The 16,911-nt window shown below is 36.8% G+C and overlaps 1 protein-coding gene and 1 long non-coding RNA gene across 2 annotated transcripts; both read right to left on the bottom strand.

The window, feature by feature from the left end:
• Positions 1-3,985: 3,985 nt before the first annotated feature.
• Positions 3,986-10,048, bottom strand: LOC120256888 (2,3-dimethylmalate lyase-like). The gene is made up of 8 exons (XM_039264558.1): positions 9,597-10,048; positions 8,093-8,304; positions 7,256-7,537; positions 6,020-6,142; positions 4,747-4,897; positions 4,448-4,659; positions 4,328-4,364; positions 3,986-4,248 (listed from the first exon to the last, which is right to left on the bottom strand). Exons 1-8 carry the CDS (start codon positions 9,940-9,942, stop codon positions 4,115-4,117), a joined length of 1,497 nt encoding a protein of 498 aa, XP_039120492.1. The 5' UTR covers positions 9,943-10,048; the 3' UTR covers positions 3,986-4,114.
• Positions 10,049-11,549: 1,501 nt separating this feature from the next.
• LOC120256884 lies at positions 11,550-12,369 on the bottom strand. Its single transcript, XR_005535453.1, has 3 exons — positions 12,194-12,369; positions 11,799-11,946; positions 11,550-11,711 (listed from the first exon to the last, which is right to left on the bottom strand). It is a non-coding gene; the product is annotated as an uncharacterized LOC120256884 (long non-coding RNA).
• Between the last annotated feature and the right edge of the window lie 4,542 nt (positions 12,370-16,911).

Below are 16,911 nucleotides of genomic sequence, written 5' to 3'. Positions count from 1 at the left end.
ATCATTGATCACAATAGTACACATCTAATCTGAGCTGTCCAAAAATATAATAAAAGACCTAGTACTCTCTCACCTAACCTGTAACCTAACTTGAACACTATTTATTATTTTGTTTCATTCTCACTCCACACCGATTTCCTCTTTATTTCTCTCTGCTCTTGTTTGAGTCTTTCAACTTTTTAATGTCTCAATTCCCATGCTTTTTTTATCACTCATGAGTTAAGATGGAGATTTAAACTCATCTACTCCGTAAAAACACAAATACTTTATAAATAATCCGGTTTTCAACAGTTAATAAGTTGGTTGAAAATTAGTATACACTCAGTCAAGAATCAAACTCTCACCACTCAGTGAGAGCTCTATCAGAGCCCCGTGTACCAATAGACCCGTTGGCTACAGTAGGTTGAAGTTGGACTAAGATAGAACTGATAAAAGCTTAGCGATGGCGGCTTCACCTCCCACCACCACCACTTTCCATGAAGCGCAAGAAGTGGACGGAGGAGGAGGAGTCCACCCTTCTCTCCGAGTACTCTTCCCTGCGTTCCTCCGGCGCCCTCGCCCGCCTCCGCACCCGCGAGAAGAAGTTCCAGCCCATCGCCGATCGAGTCAACGCCGCCCACCACCTCCTCGACCCTTCCTCCTTCCCCTTCCTCTGGTCATGGCGTGACGTCTCCGTCAAGATCCAGAACATGCGCCACCAATTCGTCAACGTCAAGCTCAAGATCCAGTCATCCTCCCTCCTCCTCCTCCTTCGATTGGGACCATGGCCTTCAACTCTGGCCCAATTTGCTTTGCTATCGCGACGTCTTCGGAGACGTTGATCTCGAGAATTTATCAACAGTCCCCTCCGACGGCGACGAGATCGAGATCGAGATCGACGCCGATGATAAGGGTTCTGAAGGGCAGTCGGTGAGGAAGGGCAAGAGGAAGTGGAGAAAGGTGAGGATCGTGGCGGCGAGGGTAGCGGAGATTGGGGAAATCGCTGTGAGGAGAAGGGAGAGGGAGGTGGCAGCGGAGGACGAGGAGGAGGAGCGGCGGCTGCGGCGGTTGGAAGATAGGGAAGAGGAGGAGAGGGAGAGGAGGAGGATACGATGGAGAGAGGAGGAGAGAAGGGAAGAGGAGGAGATGGAGTGGAGGGAGAGGTTGTTGGCGATGCAGATGGAGCATGAGAAGCAAGTGATGCAGATGCATGCTGATGCTTGCCAGGCTCAAATGCAGGTCTTGGGGATTCTGGTTCGGATTGTTTGCCAGATTCTTGGACCGGGGAGCGGTGGTGGGGACGGTGGTGGCATGCCGGGGATGACGAGCCAGGTGCTGCATGGATTGCATCAGACGCAGCAGTCGCCGGATAGCTTGGTTGGGGATGCTGATGGGAAGGATGGTGCTCATTCTGCAGCTCATTATCTGTAGATTTCTTGCAGGTAAGCTTGTGGTTTTCTTACTGTTTTGCAAGAGTTTTCTTCTGGATTAATGATTGATTGTGTGAATTAAAGGTTTTTGTGTTGGTGAGATGAATGTTGATTTGGTATTGATGTTTACTGTTTCATAGAATGAGTTGAATTATGCTTCCATTTATACTGAAAAGTTTGCAGTTTTTAGAGGAAACATGGAATTTGGTTGCTAATAGTCTAAGTGTGAAGATTATTATTGTTTGATAACTTTGTTGAAGTTTGTTTGATTTGTTGAATATATTGGAACATGAGGATTTGATTTCAAGGTTTATAGGTTTGAGAAGAATGATGATCTAGTGGTTATGTTTACTGGTATAACGAATAGAATAGAAACAATGACTTGAGTGTCTGATTAACAAAAAAGAGCTTGCTTGGATGGGGTGTAGTATGTGGGGTTAATAAAGTAAAAGTAAGGTAACATGAGGTAAAAAGAGGTTTTAAACCCTATCTTGTTTGGGGTAAAGGTAAAGGAAAAGAATGTTATTAAGCTATGTACTGTTTGGTTTGAAAGTTTATAGGAGGTAAGATTATATGTTAATATTTACAAACATATCTTTTTTGAGAATCTGAGATCATTCTTTTAAGAACTGTGTGATGTTAGTTTGATATTTTAAAGAAATTGGGAAGGTGAGGATATGAGCCCTGGGTTTATATGCTACGAGGGAAATGATGATTTAGTAATTGATGTTTACTGGTAAGTAGAATTACTAGAATGGAATCAATGGGTAATACTTTATTATTGAATAATTCTAGCATTAGAAGAAACTGGAATTCAATTGCCAATGGACAAAGGGTGATGGTCATTGTTTAATAAGAAATAAAATCAATGGAGTCAGTTACTGGCATGTTCTAATTTTAGAAGAAACCTACAATCCAATTTTCAATAGCCAAGTTCAAAGAGCATTTTTTTAAAACTGTGTCAAAGACCTGAAATCTGATTGAAATGCTAAGATTTTGTTAAACATGAGAATGAGGTATATAGAGTGTCTAACATTTTCTGATATGTAAGGTCAGTTAGAATAAAAGAAGATAACCTGCATATAGTCCAGCATCTGTTAACATATATATCTAGAATCAACATTTAGCATAAAGGAAGTGTGCTAGATTTGAATGCCATCAATATTTTTGCTTCTTCATCACCTAGCTCTGAGTCTCTGACTTTGAGCTTTAGTTTCTTCATGAATTTATCATCCAACATAATACTAGGGGGAAGTTTTGGTCACCACGCAACCCATCTGATTAGATTTATAAACGGAGCAACTGAGCAAGACTGCAAGTTTAGGTATGTAGGATTACCCATTGGCTATTTTCTATGTCATTGAATGAGAAGGCTTAGAAGTATTTAATATATCAAAACCAAGTATGAAAGGAATACTTTTCGACTACTTATCTGTAGCCCAAATGGTCCGATTTCGTTTTGTCAAGAAAGCAAGTCTATCGTTTATCTTATGGATTTTTAATTTAGTATAATTGCTACTTAGGTGAATCCTTTTTTGTCCTACAAAAGTGGATGGCTGAATCATTTGTTCTCTTTTCAGATCACAGCCTATGACCCACAATGAGCTCAATTTGCGCCTTCAAAGCACTATGTAGAAGCTTCACCATTCAACAGATAAAATCACTTCTCAGATTAATGGCTCATGATAATTTTAAAACAGAATAGTGTACAAAATTTCAGTTGATGCACTTATCCAGAGTGATGACATGTCTCAGTCTTCTTGATGGAGAAATTGGGGAAGTTCAAGACTTCACTGGGATGATCCCATAAAGGGTGGTATTATGATACATGTATTATGGTCATGATAAATTTGTTACAGATTGAGCTGCCCAGTTGGAACTCATGATAAGTTTTAGAAACGTCAAGGAATCAAATGACATTCCTGCAAGGAAATGACTGTTGGGATAAATGCAAAACCAATGCTATAATGGATATTTGTAGCATATATTCTACTGTATCATTCATGGTTAATGTTAACACAAACCTTGAATAACAACAAATCCAGTACTTAAATTATTCACAGTTCTTGCTTTTTTTTATAACTTAAAATTAATATAATTTTGCATTTGCGTTCGATGTTTATATCTTTACTAAAAAAGTGAGTTTAAATTTCCGCTCATGCAAGATGAAAGTTCAAACTAGTTGAGATATTAATTTCATACTTGTCAACATGTAAATAAAAAAAATCTAAAATTTATCAGTATTAATTAGGTTAAAACCTTTCATAAACCCATTTATTAAAACAAAGTTTATAGATAGCTCCTTTTAATAAATTATTTCTAAACACTAACAAAAATAATATATTTTTACAAATATTATATATATATAACCAGTTTCAATCAAGCTTTATTAAACGAGTCCAAGACTAGTGAAACTTGCTTGGCTACTCATCAAGTTCTAACCTTTCAAATTTGATTCATTTTATTTATAAAAATGAGCTTAAGCAAAGCCAAACAAGAACATCTCAGCGCATTTGACAGCTCTATTATTGAATCATAATAATATTATTTTCGAAACCCGAAACAAAACTGACATGTAAACACTGAATAAATTTTGTCTATTTTTATCAGCAATTCACATGCAGGTGCACATTTGACAACAAGATTTAACTGCAAAAAGAGACCAGCTTGACCAGAACTAACAAGGTAAATTTAGTTGCCCACTGTCATTCTAGAAACACCTGAATCCTATCTCCCATTGTATCATTGAAATCAAGCAGTACCTTTCCTCTTTCAGTGCCATCATTCACATCCACTGATGCATCTTCTAACATTTCAATGATATTTCTACCACCTAGACCTAAAAAACAAGATGAAGAAAGTTTACTACCTTTACAATAACTTGTGAATAATCTACACACAGATGAAGAGAAAATTACCAGGAATGACACTGGAAATCCCGTCTAAAAAACCAGCCTGAAACGAAATAAAAAAAAAAAAATTACAGTTTAAAGGCATCAAAAAAAGGTAAAGGGAACAAAGTTGTGAATGAAGCTTACAGGAATCCTGATATCAAGCTTTTCGAGTCCATCCCTTCCTGTGATTTTTATTCTCAATGTGCGAGACCATATTCCAGACAAGCGGCCTCTGGGATCATGCGAACGAGAGCTATCAGAAGGGTATGGGGCAAGCACTTCAACATCAGGTTGATATGGTTTCTCTGCGCTTTGTTCTGTGCCTTCTCCACTTGTTGATCTGGCAGAAAAATAACCTACATTTGCAGAACTGTGCTTCAATCACAATAATACAGGCAGATTTATAAGGAAGAGATTACTAGAAGTAGATGTGAGTTGCGCACTTCTTTGAGGAGATGTCCGAGCGGAACTGACACTATAGCGTTCTTCTTCTTTATAGTAATCATTAAAGCCTACTATATCCTTAATTTCATCAAATGTAGGCAGCTGGCCAGGAGGAGGAATACGGCCACCTTTTATTGCAACAAGTGCATCCTGTTTGTAACATTAAAAGTTAACCATTTTACCTATTCTAAAGAAAACCGATCAATTCTGTCAGTAAATCTACCACATATGGAACACGTGATTTTAAAGACCCATAGATATATGATCACTGGCCCAATTAGCTCTTGCTTCATTTTCACCAGATCTAACTCCAAATTATTCAGAAATATCTGAAACAGGATTAACAAATAATAGTTGGAAAGCTATCTAATCTTGATAAAGGATTTTTTGCTGGTTAAATTAACAGTAAAAACCAGGATTTACAAGATAGACGGTCAATCCACCAAGATAAAATTTAAGTGTAAATGCAAAGATTTTATACTTTTAAAGTTTCATTCAGTTGTCGTACATTTGCTTTAGGTCTTATTGAAGCGCTCTTACTTCAAACAACCCCAGAACTAGTAAACTGGACAAATGGCAAAGAATATAGTAGTGATAAAATCAAAATGCAGTGGCCGATTCACACTAATTTCAGAAATTAACATACTACCCTTATTTTTCTCTGCGAACAGCTTCTTCTCAAATAAATACATTTTGCAAGTTTATGCATGCATTATGCAAGCATTAGTCCGTATTCTAAATCATTGGATCAAACGTAGTATGTTGGAAATATAGTGGCCGTATTCTAAATACGTAAGATCCATTTGTTCAACTTCTTTAGGTGAAGGATCAATAAATGACTGCTAAGGCAAGCATAAAAAAACACCAATCAGGACCAATGAAAAAGGAGGTGTAATTAGATCTGAAATACTTTTCAGAATACACAAACATTTCTAGAATTTGGATCACTGGTAGAATCACTGAAATGTTCATCTAGCATAAATAGGAAAAAATGGAACTACAAGGGAGAAAAGAACTACAAAAGAACTACGCAAGAATAAAAAGTGGTGCCGAAAGAACTGGCATGGCTATTCCTTCATCACCATGAACATTAAATAAGCCTACATTTTTTATAGTACTTAAATCTTGGCCAGAACAAGATCCATAAGTTAATTATGGTTTAGGTTACGTCATATTAAACTGCATCCACAGTATACTCTATAATAATTTGAAAAACACCATGTAATTTAATATTCCAAACATCAAACTAGTGAATAAATTTAAGGATTGCACCTCCATTGCACGAATAGACACCCCAATCAAGGATAAAGGATAGGCCACAAGTTTAAACCCAATCTCCTCGAGTTCAATAGGGCTCAGAATTGGCGTCTTCCCCCCACCTTCAAGCATGTTAGCCTACAGAACAATGTAACAAAACTTAAATATATATATATATATATATATATATATATTATAATTAACACAAACAACTCAGGTGTCATGCTTCGAATTACATGTATAAATGAGGGAAAAAATCAACATTGTGGGGAGAGATAATCCACCTTGAAGAAACCAAGAAAATATGAGAAAAAAGGAGTCATTTCATGTGCACAGCCATAAAACCCGAAATCAAATTATCCTCAACTAATTCAAACTGCAAGTCTATCCACCACAGTTCAGAATTGTTACAAAGATCCTTCCAATCACACATCATTATTGAAGGTCTATTGAGCCATGGTTTCGACCCATGTTTCCCTCAGAATTTTATGAAAACATTTCATTTGCCACCTACTCATAATACTATTGAAGGCATGTGTGCAAAATAAGACATTCACATTGCAAATTTTCCTCAAGGAGCCACCATTGAGGGCATATGAGAATTAGAACTGGAAAATATTGTGAGTCTTGAAAGCTTTTTATAAGAAAAAGGTTCTTTCAATACATTAAAAGGATAATTATGTTTTAGTTAAAAGATTTATTAATTCTAAGGAATTTTGCGATAGCCTTGATGCACAATAATATTATGTCTTACATGAGTATACATGCAAAAGGGTATATGAATAAATGACCTAGAAAAATGTAATAAGGTTGATGAACCATGAAAAGTTCCACAGATCTTAGTATCTTCTTCATTTGAAAGTTGTCTGAAGGTATTAAAATGTGTGTGTTTCACAGGCAGCATCCAAACAACTTTTCTCCTAAAGCAACAATAGAGTCGTTTGGGCCATGAATCACATACAAGTTGGCACAGCATGTGAATGCTTAAATAAGTCATTACCTGAGAAGATGTACCATTTGATTAAATAACAATATGTTTCTTTCCAGATATGAATAAGGGCAAAGACTTCCTCTGCCACCTTCCAGAAATTACTCAACACAGAACTCAAACTATGTAAAGTTGATATGATGTATGTAGGTAGCAAGAAGAAGCAAGTTTCAATGAGTGAAAATTTGTACCATAATGAAGCACTTTTAAATGTTAAGATCAGGATAATAATCAGCAACTATTGTATATAAAAGAAACATTACCACTTTGGGAAGTAGAGGAGTAACTTCACAAAAAGCCTTCATTTCTTCTATTGAAGCAAGTGCATCTATGAAAAGAGCATCCACTCCAGCATCAGCAAAGGCTCTTGACCTCCACAATGCTTCTTCGAAAGATATAGCCTGCCGAGAATCAGTCCGTGCTATGATCACAATGTCAGAACCACTCTCTTCTCGAGCGTCCAAAGCTGCTTTTATGCGCATCACCGCCTCCTCCCTTGAAACAACCTTCCTTCCTCGGGTATGACCACAGGCTTTTGGTGACACCTTCAAATAGAAATTATCATAAGCACAATAAGGATTCATTTTCACAGGATAAACAATAAAGTTGCTATCATGATTGCTACTATTAAGGTGATCTGAATCAACCGTTGAGAAAGAACCATAGCCAAGATGGCAGAACCTTCAAAGAATGCAGAAGGCCTAGCACTGTCTACTTAATTATATTTAGTTCTAAAGCAGTATATTGCTTAAATCATTACACCTAACATCAGAGTACCAGTACTTGGATCTTTAGAAAATGATTCATAGCAAAAAAATCAAACAAGCTTTTAGTAGGATTGACAGAGATATATAAGAAGAAGGGGCCCTCAAGTACACCAATATTTCAATCAGAAAAACCAAAAACCTACAATCACAAAAGTCAACCCTGGGCACATCGGGATCACCTTGTGAGGGTGCTGACCCAACCGAATGTTTGGAGCTCCCATGTATCTCAAAAGTACAGGATGTTAGGAACTCCCAAAACAATGAGGTTTTGTTTAATTTTAAAACTAGAAAACAAAATTATTCACAAAAGCAAATAGAAAAGCATAATGTTACCTGATCTTCAAGAAGAATCCCAGCAAAACCAGCTTGAATATAGCCTTTCACAGTTCTCTTGACATTCATTTGATTTCCATATCCATTATCACCATCTCCAATGACAGGAATTGAAACAGCTTGTGTGATATTACGCCCCTGATCCAGCATTTCCCCATAGGAAATCAGACCCACATCTGGTAAGCCCAACCGAGCAGAAGAAATAGAGAACCCTGAAAATAGACCAGAATCATGACACAAAATTCAGTTTCAGCCCAAAGACAAACATGATCAATCTTGAAAGAATATATAATAATAAATTTCAATCCCATCTGATGAAATTTAATTTAAAATTTTTGAAAACTACAATGACATACCAGCAGCAACTATGTCCACTTGTTAGAGAATTTCCAGTAATTTGGTAATAAAAAAACCTATGATAAGTTCTGGAAAACAAATTTCATCTACAATATGTTATTAAAAAGAAATTTATAATCAAAGAAAACCATAATATTAATAAGATCACCTTGAACTTTAAAAATATTTCAGACAGGAGATTTGGGCCTTTAGAATTTCTAATGTCAAAAGAAATCAGTTCTTCAAAAAATTGCACTTGTACTTTAAATACACATTCAGTTCAAAAGTGCAAAATTCATTCTCAACAAGTTTCTTAAAGCCTTAGATTCATCCTTGACACATGGCTAGATTACAAACCATTAAGATCAAGAGAAGACTTTTAAAATACACTTTGACTGATGCAGATAACTCCATTTTCAAGATTATTCAATTTCTTAAGTTTAGGATAAATATGATGAGTTGGACATCTAAAGCTGCATTCGTGCAGTAGACATTTCAACTCTTCAATGATTTCAAGCAGTGTGTTGTGCCTTATTGGTCTTTAAGTAAGCAGCTTTTGGTCCATCTGCAAACATAATTTACCCAACATCACAACAAATCAATGCATGATTCATAAAACTTTTTTCTGCACCAAAATCCAAGAAAAGCCATGTTTTGCATAAAAAAAAAAAAGAAGATAAACACAAACAATACTCCTAGCAGACTTTGGCTGAATTTCAATAGGCAGTATGCCAAAAAGTCAGTCAGAGATGAGGTCAAGAAACTGTATGAACCTTTCCTGATGACTAGCCAATGATAAAAAACAACTTCTGTCAGCCTTTAACTTGATTTTCAAACCTAAGACCTGCCATGCTCTTCTTAGTTAGATAAAAAGTTCAAATTTTGGCAGATATAATATGTTCATCTAAATTTTTTATTTCCAGCCCAATTACTCTAGAGGTTATTAAATGGGAGGAATTTATAAATGAATTCACACAAAAGTGAATTTTTTTATCGTCCAAAAGAAGCTCTAGAGCTAAAACCCATCACTCACCATTAAAACAAACACCGACCTACCATGAAAAAACCACTACTTCACAAGATCACAATGATATTCACAAATTCAACTGATAAATCTCATGGATCAACGCAACGAAACTTTCTCAGAGACAAAACAACAAACACCTACCGCTCGTGAAGCAGTACTGAAAGCCAGCCTTCTCCACCAACTTGGCACTCAAAGCATCAAAGCAAGCAGGTCCCAGGAAGACTCCGGGGGACTCCAAGATCCTCCTGAGCGCCCGAGCAGGCGGCTCCGCCGCCGTGGCTTTGCATACCAGACTAGAAAACCTCACTCCATGGCTCCGCCATGGCAATGACGAACGGGACCAAGAGAGTAGTCGCTGAGCCTTGAAACTCGAAACCAAAGGTAGGGAAGATCGGCCATGAGGCGATGAGGTGGGAGATGGAGAAGAAACGGCGAGAGGAAAGAGCGCGGAGCTCTGAGATCGAGGAAGGAGGGAAGTAAAGCTCATTGTTTTGAAGTTTTTAATAATCTTGCTTTCCCAAAAGAGCGTAGAACCAAATGGCTCATCATTGATTGAATTGTTAAGTTTTGGGCTTGGAAACCAAATTTTAAAAAAGATACAGTAACCGAACTAAAGCTTGAGGAAAAAAAAAGGTCAAGGATTTGTGACGTTTGTGTGATGAGCGAGTTTTATTATTATTATTATTATTATTATTATTATTATTAAATATGAGTAAGTATGTAAAAAATATGCACTAATATTAAGTTAATCTCTCACCACGTATGTGCTCTCATTCTACATGAGTTGAGATTCAAATTAGCTTATACAACAGAGCAAAAAATATCTTACATAAAGAATTAGTACCAATAGACTAATAGGTCATTGATGGGAAAATATTTTTATATATATATATATATATATATATATATATATATTGTTAGCCCTAAATTAAAAAAGAAAAAACTATTGTGAATAATAATATTGTTTTTCTAATGATCTCTCGTCTATTGTCATCAAGTTTTTTTATAGGGTGTTTGTATTTTTGTAAAGAAACAAAATATGTTTGAATCTTAGCTCATAAAAATAATTAAAGTACTAATTTCACATGTGCAAGTTTTTAATTTGTCCACATTTTGTTAAAAAAACAAAATACTAATTTTTTTACAATAAACAAAAATTGTTTGGGAAGGAACATTGTAAAAATCTTATTTGCAAACATATCCTTAGCTTGCATTACAAATTAAAAGTATTAATTATCTCAACGAGTGGGGAGTGAGTAAATAATTAATGTTGTTAAAACTTAAAAGCTATATTTTGTTATATTTATTGATGTTACTAAAACGGATTTTGAATAATTTGGTATATATATATTGACAAATAAACAACTACTCTATCAAAAAGGATTAGAAATATATACAAACATGGAGATTTAATACCTCAATACAATTATACTCTCACTTTGTAAGGACTTTGAAGTTTCAATTCAAATTCCCACAAAAATGAACACCATACATAAAAAATATGATGCCAATATTTCAAAAAACTTGTTAGTATTACACATTTTTAAAAATAATTTATCAATCGATCACATAAGAAATAAAATAATTTACTTTTGGCAATCGATTTCAAATTTTATTGGTGAATAATTTATACTTGGATTTCAAATATAATCACTGTGTCTACCATGGCTTGACAATGAAATCCGGTTCAACCATGGGGACTTTCAAAACAAAATTAGCAATTCACAAGGCAATGTCACGGAAGAGGTCATTTCTGTCACTTATGTATGAGCAAAATTGTAATATTAAAAACTTTTAAAAATAAGTAAAATTTGAATAATTTTAATAAAAAAAATCAATATAGTCAATATTTTTCAAAAAAAATATTAAATAATTTATCAATTATGTATACATACATATATGAATATATAGAAATATATTTGAGTTTTCAGAGTCGAGATTCCTCAAATCTGGGCTCCGAATGTAATTTTAATTATAAACCAGTCTCAAACACTAACAAGGTTAAACGCAGCTCCCATCAAATCCATAAAAATTACTATTATTTTTCACTTCAAACAAGATTTAACTTACAGCAGAGACCTTGACTGCAAAAAGACTTACGGCAGAGACCAGCTTGACCATGAAAAAGTTCAAATTAAGAGTTAAGACTAGATTTTAAAAAAAAAACATCTGGAACGAGCACTGCAACATCAGGTTGATATGGCTTTTCTGTGCTTTGCTCTGTGCCTTCACCTGTTGATCTGGCACAATATTAACCTACATTTGCAGAACTGCACTTTAATCGCAATGGTTTAGATGGATTTATAAAGAAAAAATTACTAAAAATAGATGAGTGGTATGTACTTTTTTGAGATGTCGCAGCCGAACTGACACTATAGCGCTCTTCTTCTTTATAATAGTCATTGAAGCCTACTGTATCTTTGATTTCTTCAAATGTTGGCAGCTGGCCAGGAGGAGGAACCTAACCACCTTTTATTGCAACAAGTGCATCCTGTTTGCATCCTTAAAAGTTAATAACTTCACATGCTCTTAAGAAAAACAGTTGATTCAGTTAGTAAATCTACCTTGAATGGAACATGAGAGTTTTGAACACATATACAGTCACTAGTCAGGACAAGGTTTAGCTTTATTCACATCACATCTAACTACATCTAACTATAACTTTTACTGAAATAAGAGAAATAAAATTAACAAAATATGGCAGGAAAACTATAGAATCCTAGTAAGGGACTTCTTACCTGTCAAACTATGTACTTCAAGGTTTCATTAAGTTGTCATAGATTCGCCTAAGGTCTTTTGAGGACATACTTCAACCCCAGAACTAAAAAACTGGACAAAGAACAAAGGATATAAATGTATACAACACAATGAGAGAAGTTCTAAGAGATTAATCAGTTCTAAGAGACTAATCAGAGCACTGATTATGATAAATTTAAAGTGCAATAGTTAGCTGACGCTTGCTGACACTAATTTGATAGATTAAAACGTGCGATCCTCATCGTTCTCTGTGTACAGCTTCCACCAAAATAAATACATTTTGCAAGTTTATGTATATATTATGCAAATGCATTAGTCTGTGCTCTAAAATCATTGGATTAATACATAGCATTACAGTATGCAAGAAAGCATAACATAAAAGTTATTGAAAACAAATATTGCTAATACTGTGTTAACCTCCATTTATAAAATCCGGTTGTTCTAGATTCAGAAAATTTTCGTTGTTTTTCCTATTAACGTAGATTTAACAGACAATTGCCAAAGACAAACATAAAACAAACACTAAATAAAACCAATGCAAAAAGTTGAGGATCAAACAATGAGTGGATCTAAACAATGACAAGAACAAGAAGAAAAATAATCACACACAAAGAAACAAGGGATTTTCCGTGATCCGGTCAAAAAGACCTATATTTACAGCCGCACTAATATCAATTCTTTCACTCACTATTAGGATTTACAATTACAGGGATATTTAAAATGAGCCAAAATTTCCATATCAGCCTGGGCCTTAAATAAAATTATCCTTCGAGGGATGCTGCCCCCTTGACCACCGCTCATTGACCCGACAGCAAGGCCCCTGCCGAGGTGATCACGCACTCGAATTTCCGTCAGTGATGCGGCAATGTATCATCAGGGCATACATCAAACTCTACATATTCAACAATCTCCTACCTCGAGGCTGATCACATCAATTGCACACACCAATGTAAACCCAAATCTGCGACGAGCAACTTCAACTAATGCGATGCTTTCTCATCAATCAACTCTCAAGACCGCATATTAACCACCTTGGTCAACATATCTACAGGATTATTTGAGCCAGGGATCTTCAACAAGGACAAAATGCTACTGCTGATCAATTCTCTAATAAAATAATACCATGCTTGAATGTGTTTTGTCCTAGCATGAAACATTGGATTCTTTGTAAGGTGAATGACACTAACTGTAACTATAAAGAACACAGTCAACATGTTTCTTTCCCAACTCCTCAAGAAGATTTTTCAACCAAATCATTTTCTTACGAGTTTCTAAGATGACCATGTATTCTGCTTCTATGGTAGAAAAAACAACACTCTTCTAAAGTCAAGACATCCAACTAATTGTGGTGCTACCCATAGTGAAAATATACCCTGTAGTGTTTTTTTTTCCTACCCAAACAACGACTCAAATCTGCAAAAAAAAATCCATCCAAAATAACATTTCTTCCTGAAATATAATGCAACTTTGGAAGTACTTTCAAGTAGCGTAATAGCCACGTAACTGCTTCTCAATACTTTTTCCTTAGATTAGACATGAATCTGCTAACAACTCCCACTGCATGAGCAAAGTCCGGCTTGCTGCATATTTTTGCATACATAATGCTACTAACTGCAGATGTATATAGGGATTTTAGCCATACCTTTTGCTCTTCATCCGTTTGTGGGGATTGCTTCTGTGAGATTGAAGTGACATCCCAAATGCATACTTCTAATCTTGCCATCTTGGAGGCTGAACTTTTCCAACACTTTTTCAATATACTTTTTAACAGATAACTTTAGAGTACCTCCATATCTGTCACTAATGATGCTCATATCAAATATTTTCTTCAAAGCACCCAAATCTTTCATTTAAAACACTTCAGGCATTTGTCTCTTCAATTTGTTGATTTCAATCATATTAGGCCCGACAATTAGCATGTCATCACCGTACATCAGTAATATGATATAGGATGTGTTGATATTTATTATATGTTTATATATTTTCAGGTTTTTCAGGGGCCTATGGGCAAATAGGTAACTATGAAATAGTCCAGAGTTGTTTTTATAAGAGTGAGGTGTAAGGCTCTATATAAACCAAAAATTTATCAATGAGAATGAACAAAATTAAAAACAATATGGTATCAGAGAAAAATCTAGCAAAACCCTAACAGTACCACCACCGCCGCCGCCGCTACAGTACCTCTCGCCCATCTTTTCTCTACTCGGCCACCACCTTTCTCCTTTTCCGTCAATTGAAGTTTGCCTATGTGGGGGGCCGATACCCCACCAATTCCGAAGAAAGGGTTGAGATGGGTTTGATCTAGATCTTGATGTCTTTGAAGGACCAAGATTGTGTCCAGAAACGAAAGAAAGGTTGAATGAAAGGGATCTTGATCTTGTGAGTGAAGAAGATCGAGACTAGGTTAAGTTAAGAAGAGGAAGGAACTCACGTGAGATCTGTGTGATATAGACTTTGATACTTGAGATTGATCGAGAGAGGATATTATGAAAAAACTGAATGAAACGGAGCTCAAAACCTTGCTTCTGGTGTAGGGTCGGCAAGGGGAGAGATCGACACCGGTATATCCACAACCTATGAGGCTAGATCTCCCTCCTGTAGATTTGAAGCTTGATGGACCAGCCACGTATCTGAGTTGGTCGCGTCGGATTGAGGCTGCTCTAGTGGGGAAGAGGCTAGATGGAAACCTGACAGGAGTCGAGGCTGAGCCAACAAGTGGAAGCGCCGAGGAGGATGAGTTGAGGACCACACACGCCTTGCTTTACACCGGCTATTGAACTCAATGGTTCCAAAGGTTGCTTCATCAGTGGATGGTATTCGAAAGGTAGAGGATATTTGGGTGAAGCTGAGAACCACATGAGGGTGTTCTAGATCCAGCGCGACATAAAGGCAGTGGTACAGGGTGATAGATCTATTCAGGAGTACTCCATGGAGCTGGAACAGCTGTGGCAAGATCTTGATTATTTCTCACCTATATCGAGCTGCAGTGATCCAGGGTGCAAGAGCAACGAGTTCAATGCACAAATGAGATTATACAGTTCTTGGCTCATCTAAACCCGACCTTTGATAAGAGGAGATCAGTCCTTCCAGCCCAAATAAAGATCCCTTCATTGGATGAGGCTGTCTCTGCTATGATACAGGAGGAAAGTCGCATGAGGCTACACTCTGAGTCGAGTGGACTTCCAGGTGTTCGATCAGCTTTGGCTACCTTGAGCTCATGTATCACAGGTGCGTAGGGAGAGACCGGCAGGTGCTACAATTGTAGAGAAGTGGGCCACCTGAGTAAAGCTTGTCCAAAGCCACCTAAGGAGAGAGAGAGAGAGGTGGGCGAGGACAATCTAGAGGTCATGGTCGTGGACGTGGGTTCCATAGAGGAGGCAGAGGTGGAGGTTACCGAGCACATCTGATGATAGATCCACAAGTAGAGGAAAAGTCAGTTCTTACTGAGGAGGATCATGAGCTCTTCGAGATGCTAAAGAGGAAGCAGAGAATGGCAGAACATGAGCTCTTACTGAGCACATCTGATGATAGATCCACAAGTAGAGGAAAAGTCAGTTCTTACTGAGGAGGAGCATGAGCTCTTCGACATGCTAAAGAGGAAACAGAGAATGGCAGAACATGGGGAAAGAAAAGCATGACAGATAAGATATCCACATCTGACTCCAGGGGTAATCTTTCTACTTTTGCTCATTCTGCCACAAGTACTGCACATGTTTTTGCCTTTATATCTCCCATTAGATCACTAGAATGGGTGCATCTCGATATGTGACAGGGGCGTCTAGTGAGTTCACTTCTTTCACTCACTTGACCCCTCCAGAGAGCATCCACACAGCGGATGGCACAACCCAGCCTGTAATTGGTAAGGGTATGGTTAAATGTACCGATTTAGTGACCTTGTCCAATGTATTGTATGCTCCTTCATTTCCAGTAAATCTATTGTCTATCAGTGCTATTATCCCTCCAATTAAATTGTGTTGTTTCTTTTGATATTCCCAAGGTGAACTTCACGAGAAAAGGGACAGATCGGAGACTTGGGACTGGTACGTGGCATAGAGGATTGTGGTACATGGACAGAGAGGGGATGGATTCAGTGTTGATATCTTTGGTAGAGAGGGCAGGAGTAGGAGTGTCTCGGATGACTGTAGAGGAGGTGTTTCTACTGCATCATCGACGTATGAGACACATTTCATTGCCTGTTTTGAGTTGGTTGTACAATTCATTGTATGAAAGGGCAAATAAAGAAAAGTTAGTTTGTGATGCTTATGAGTTAAGAAAACATACCATAAGCTCTTATCATAGCTTTGGGAAAAAGAGTTCTGGGATTTTTGATCTTATTCACTCTGATGAGCAGGGGCCTTATCCAGCAAATACAATTAATGGTTATAGATATTTTATGACTTTTATTGATTGTTTTTCTCATGTTACTTGGTTGTTTTTGATGAAAAATAAAAATGTACTTGCTTGTTTCAAAGACTTTCACAAGGCAATACAAACTCAATATGGCGCCGTGGTTAAGGTATTGAGATCCGATAATAGGACAGAGTACACTAACAAGGCATTTGGAGAATACTTGTCTACACAGGGGATACATCATCAGACTACTTGTCCATATACACCGGCACAGAATAGGGTAGCAGAACGGAAGAACAGACACCTTCTAGAGGTAGCCCGGTGTATGATGATATCGATGAATGTCCCA

The sequence above is a fragment of the Dioscorea cayenensis genome, unplaced genomic scaffold, assembly GCF_009730915.1.
Source record: "Dioscorea cayenensis subsp. rotundata cultivar TDr96_F1 unplaced genomic scaffold, TDr96_F1_v2_PseudoChromosome.rev07_lg8_w22 25.fasta BLBR01001699.1, whole genome shotgun sequence".
In the NCBI taxonomy this organism is placed as follows: domain Eukaryota; kingdom Viridiplantae; phylum Streptophyta; class Magnoliopsida; order Dioscoreales; family Dioscoreaceae; genus Dioscorea; species Dioscorea cayenensis.
The sequence above is the reverse complement of the archived record's forward strand: the minus strand, read 5'-3'. Positions and strand labels throughout refer to the sequence as shown.

Excerpts from the sequence above, each read along its gene's own strand:
- LOC120256888 (XM_039264558.1), bottom strand. The coding sequence starts at position 9,942 with ATGAGCTTTACTTCCCTCCTTCCTCGATCTCAGAGCTCCGCGCTCTTT. Across the intron at positions 4,898-6,019 it reads TGTCTATTCGTGCAATGGAG|GATGCACTTGTTGCAATAAA; the intron begins GTGCAATCCTTA and ends TGTTACAAACAG. Across the intron at positions 4,249-4,327 it reads GATTTCCAGTGTCATTCCTG|GTCTAGGTGGTAGAAATATC; the intron begins GTAATTTTCTCT and ends CTTGTTTTTTAG.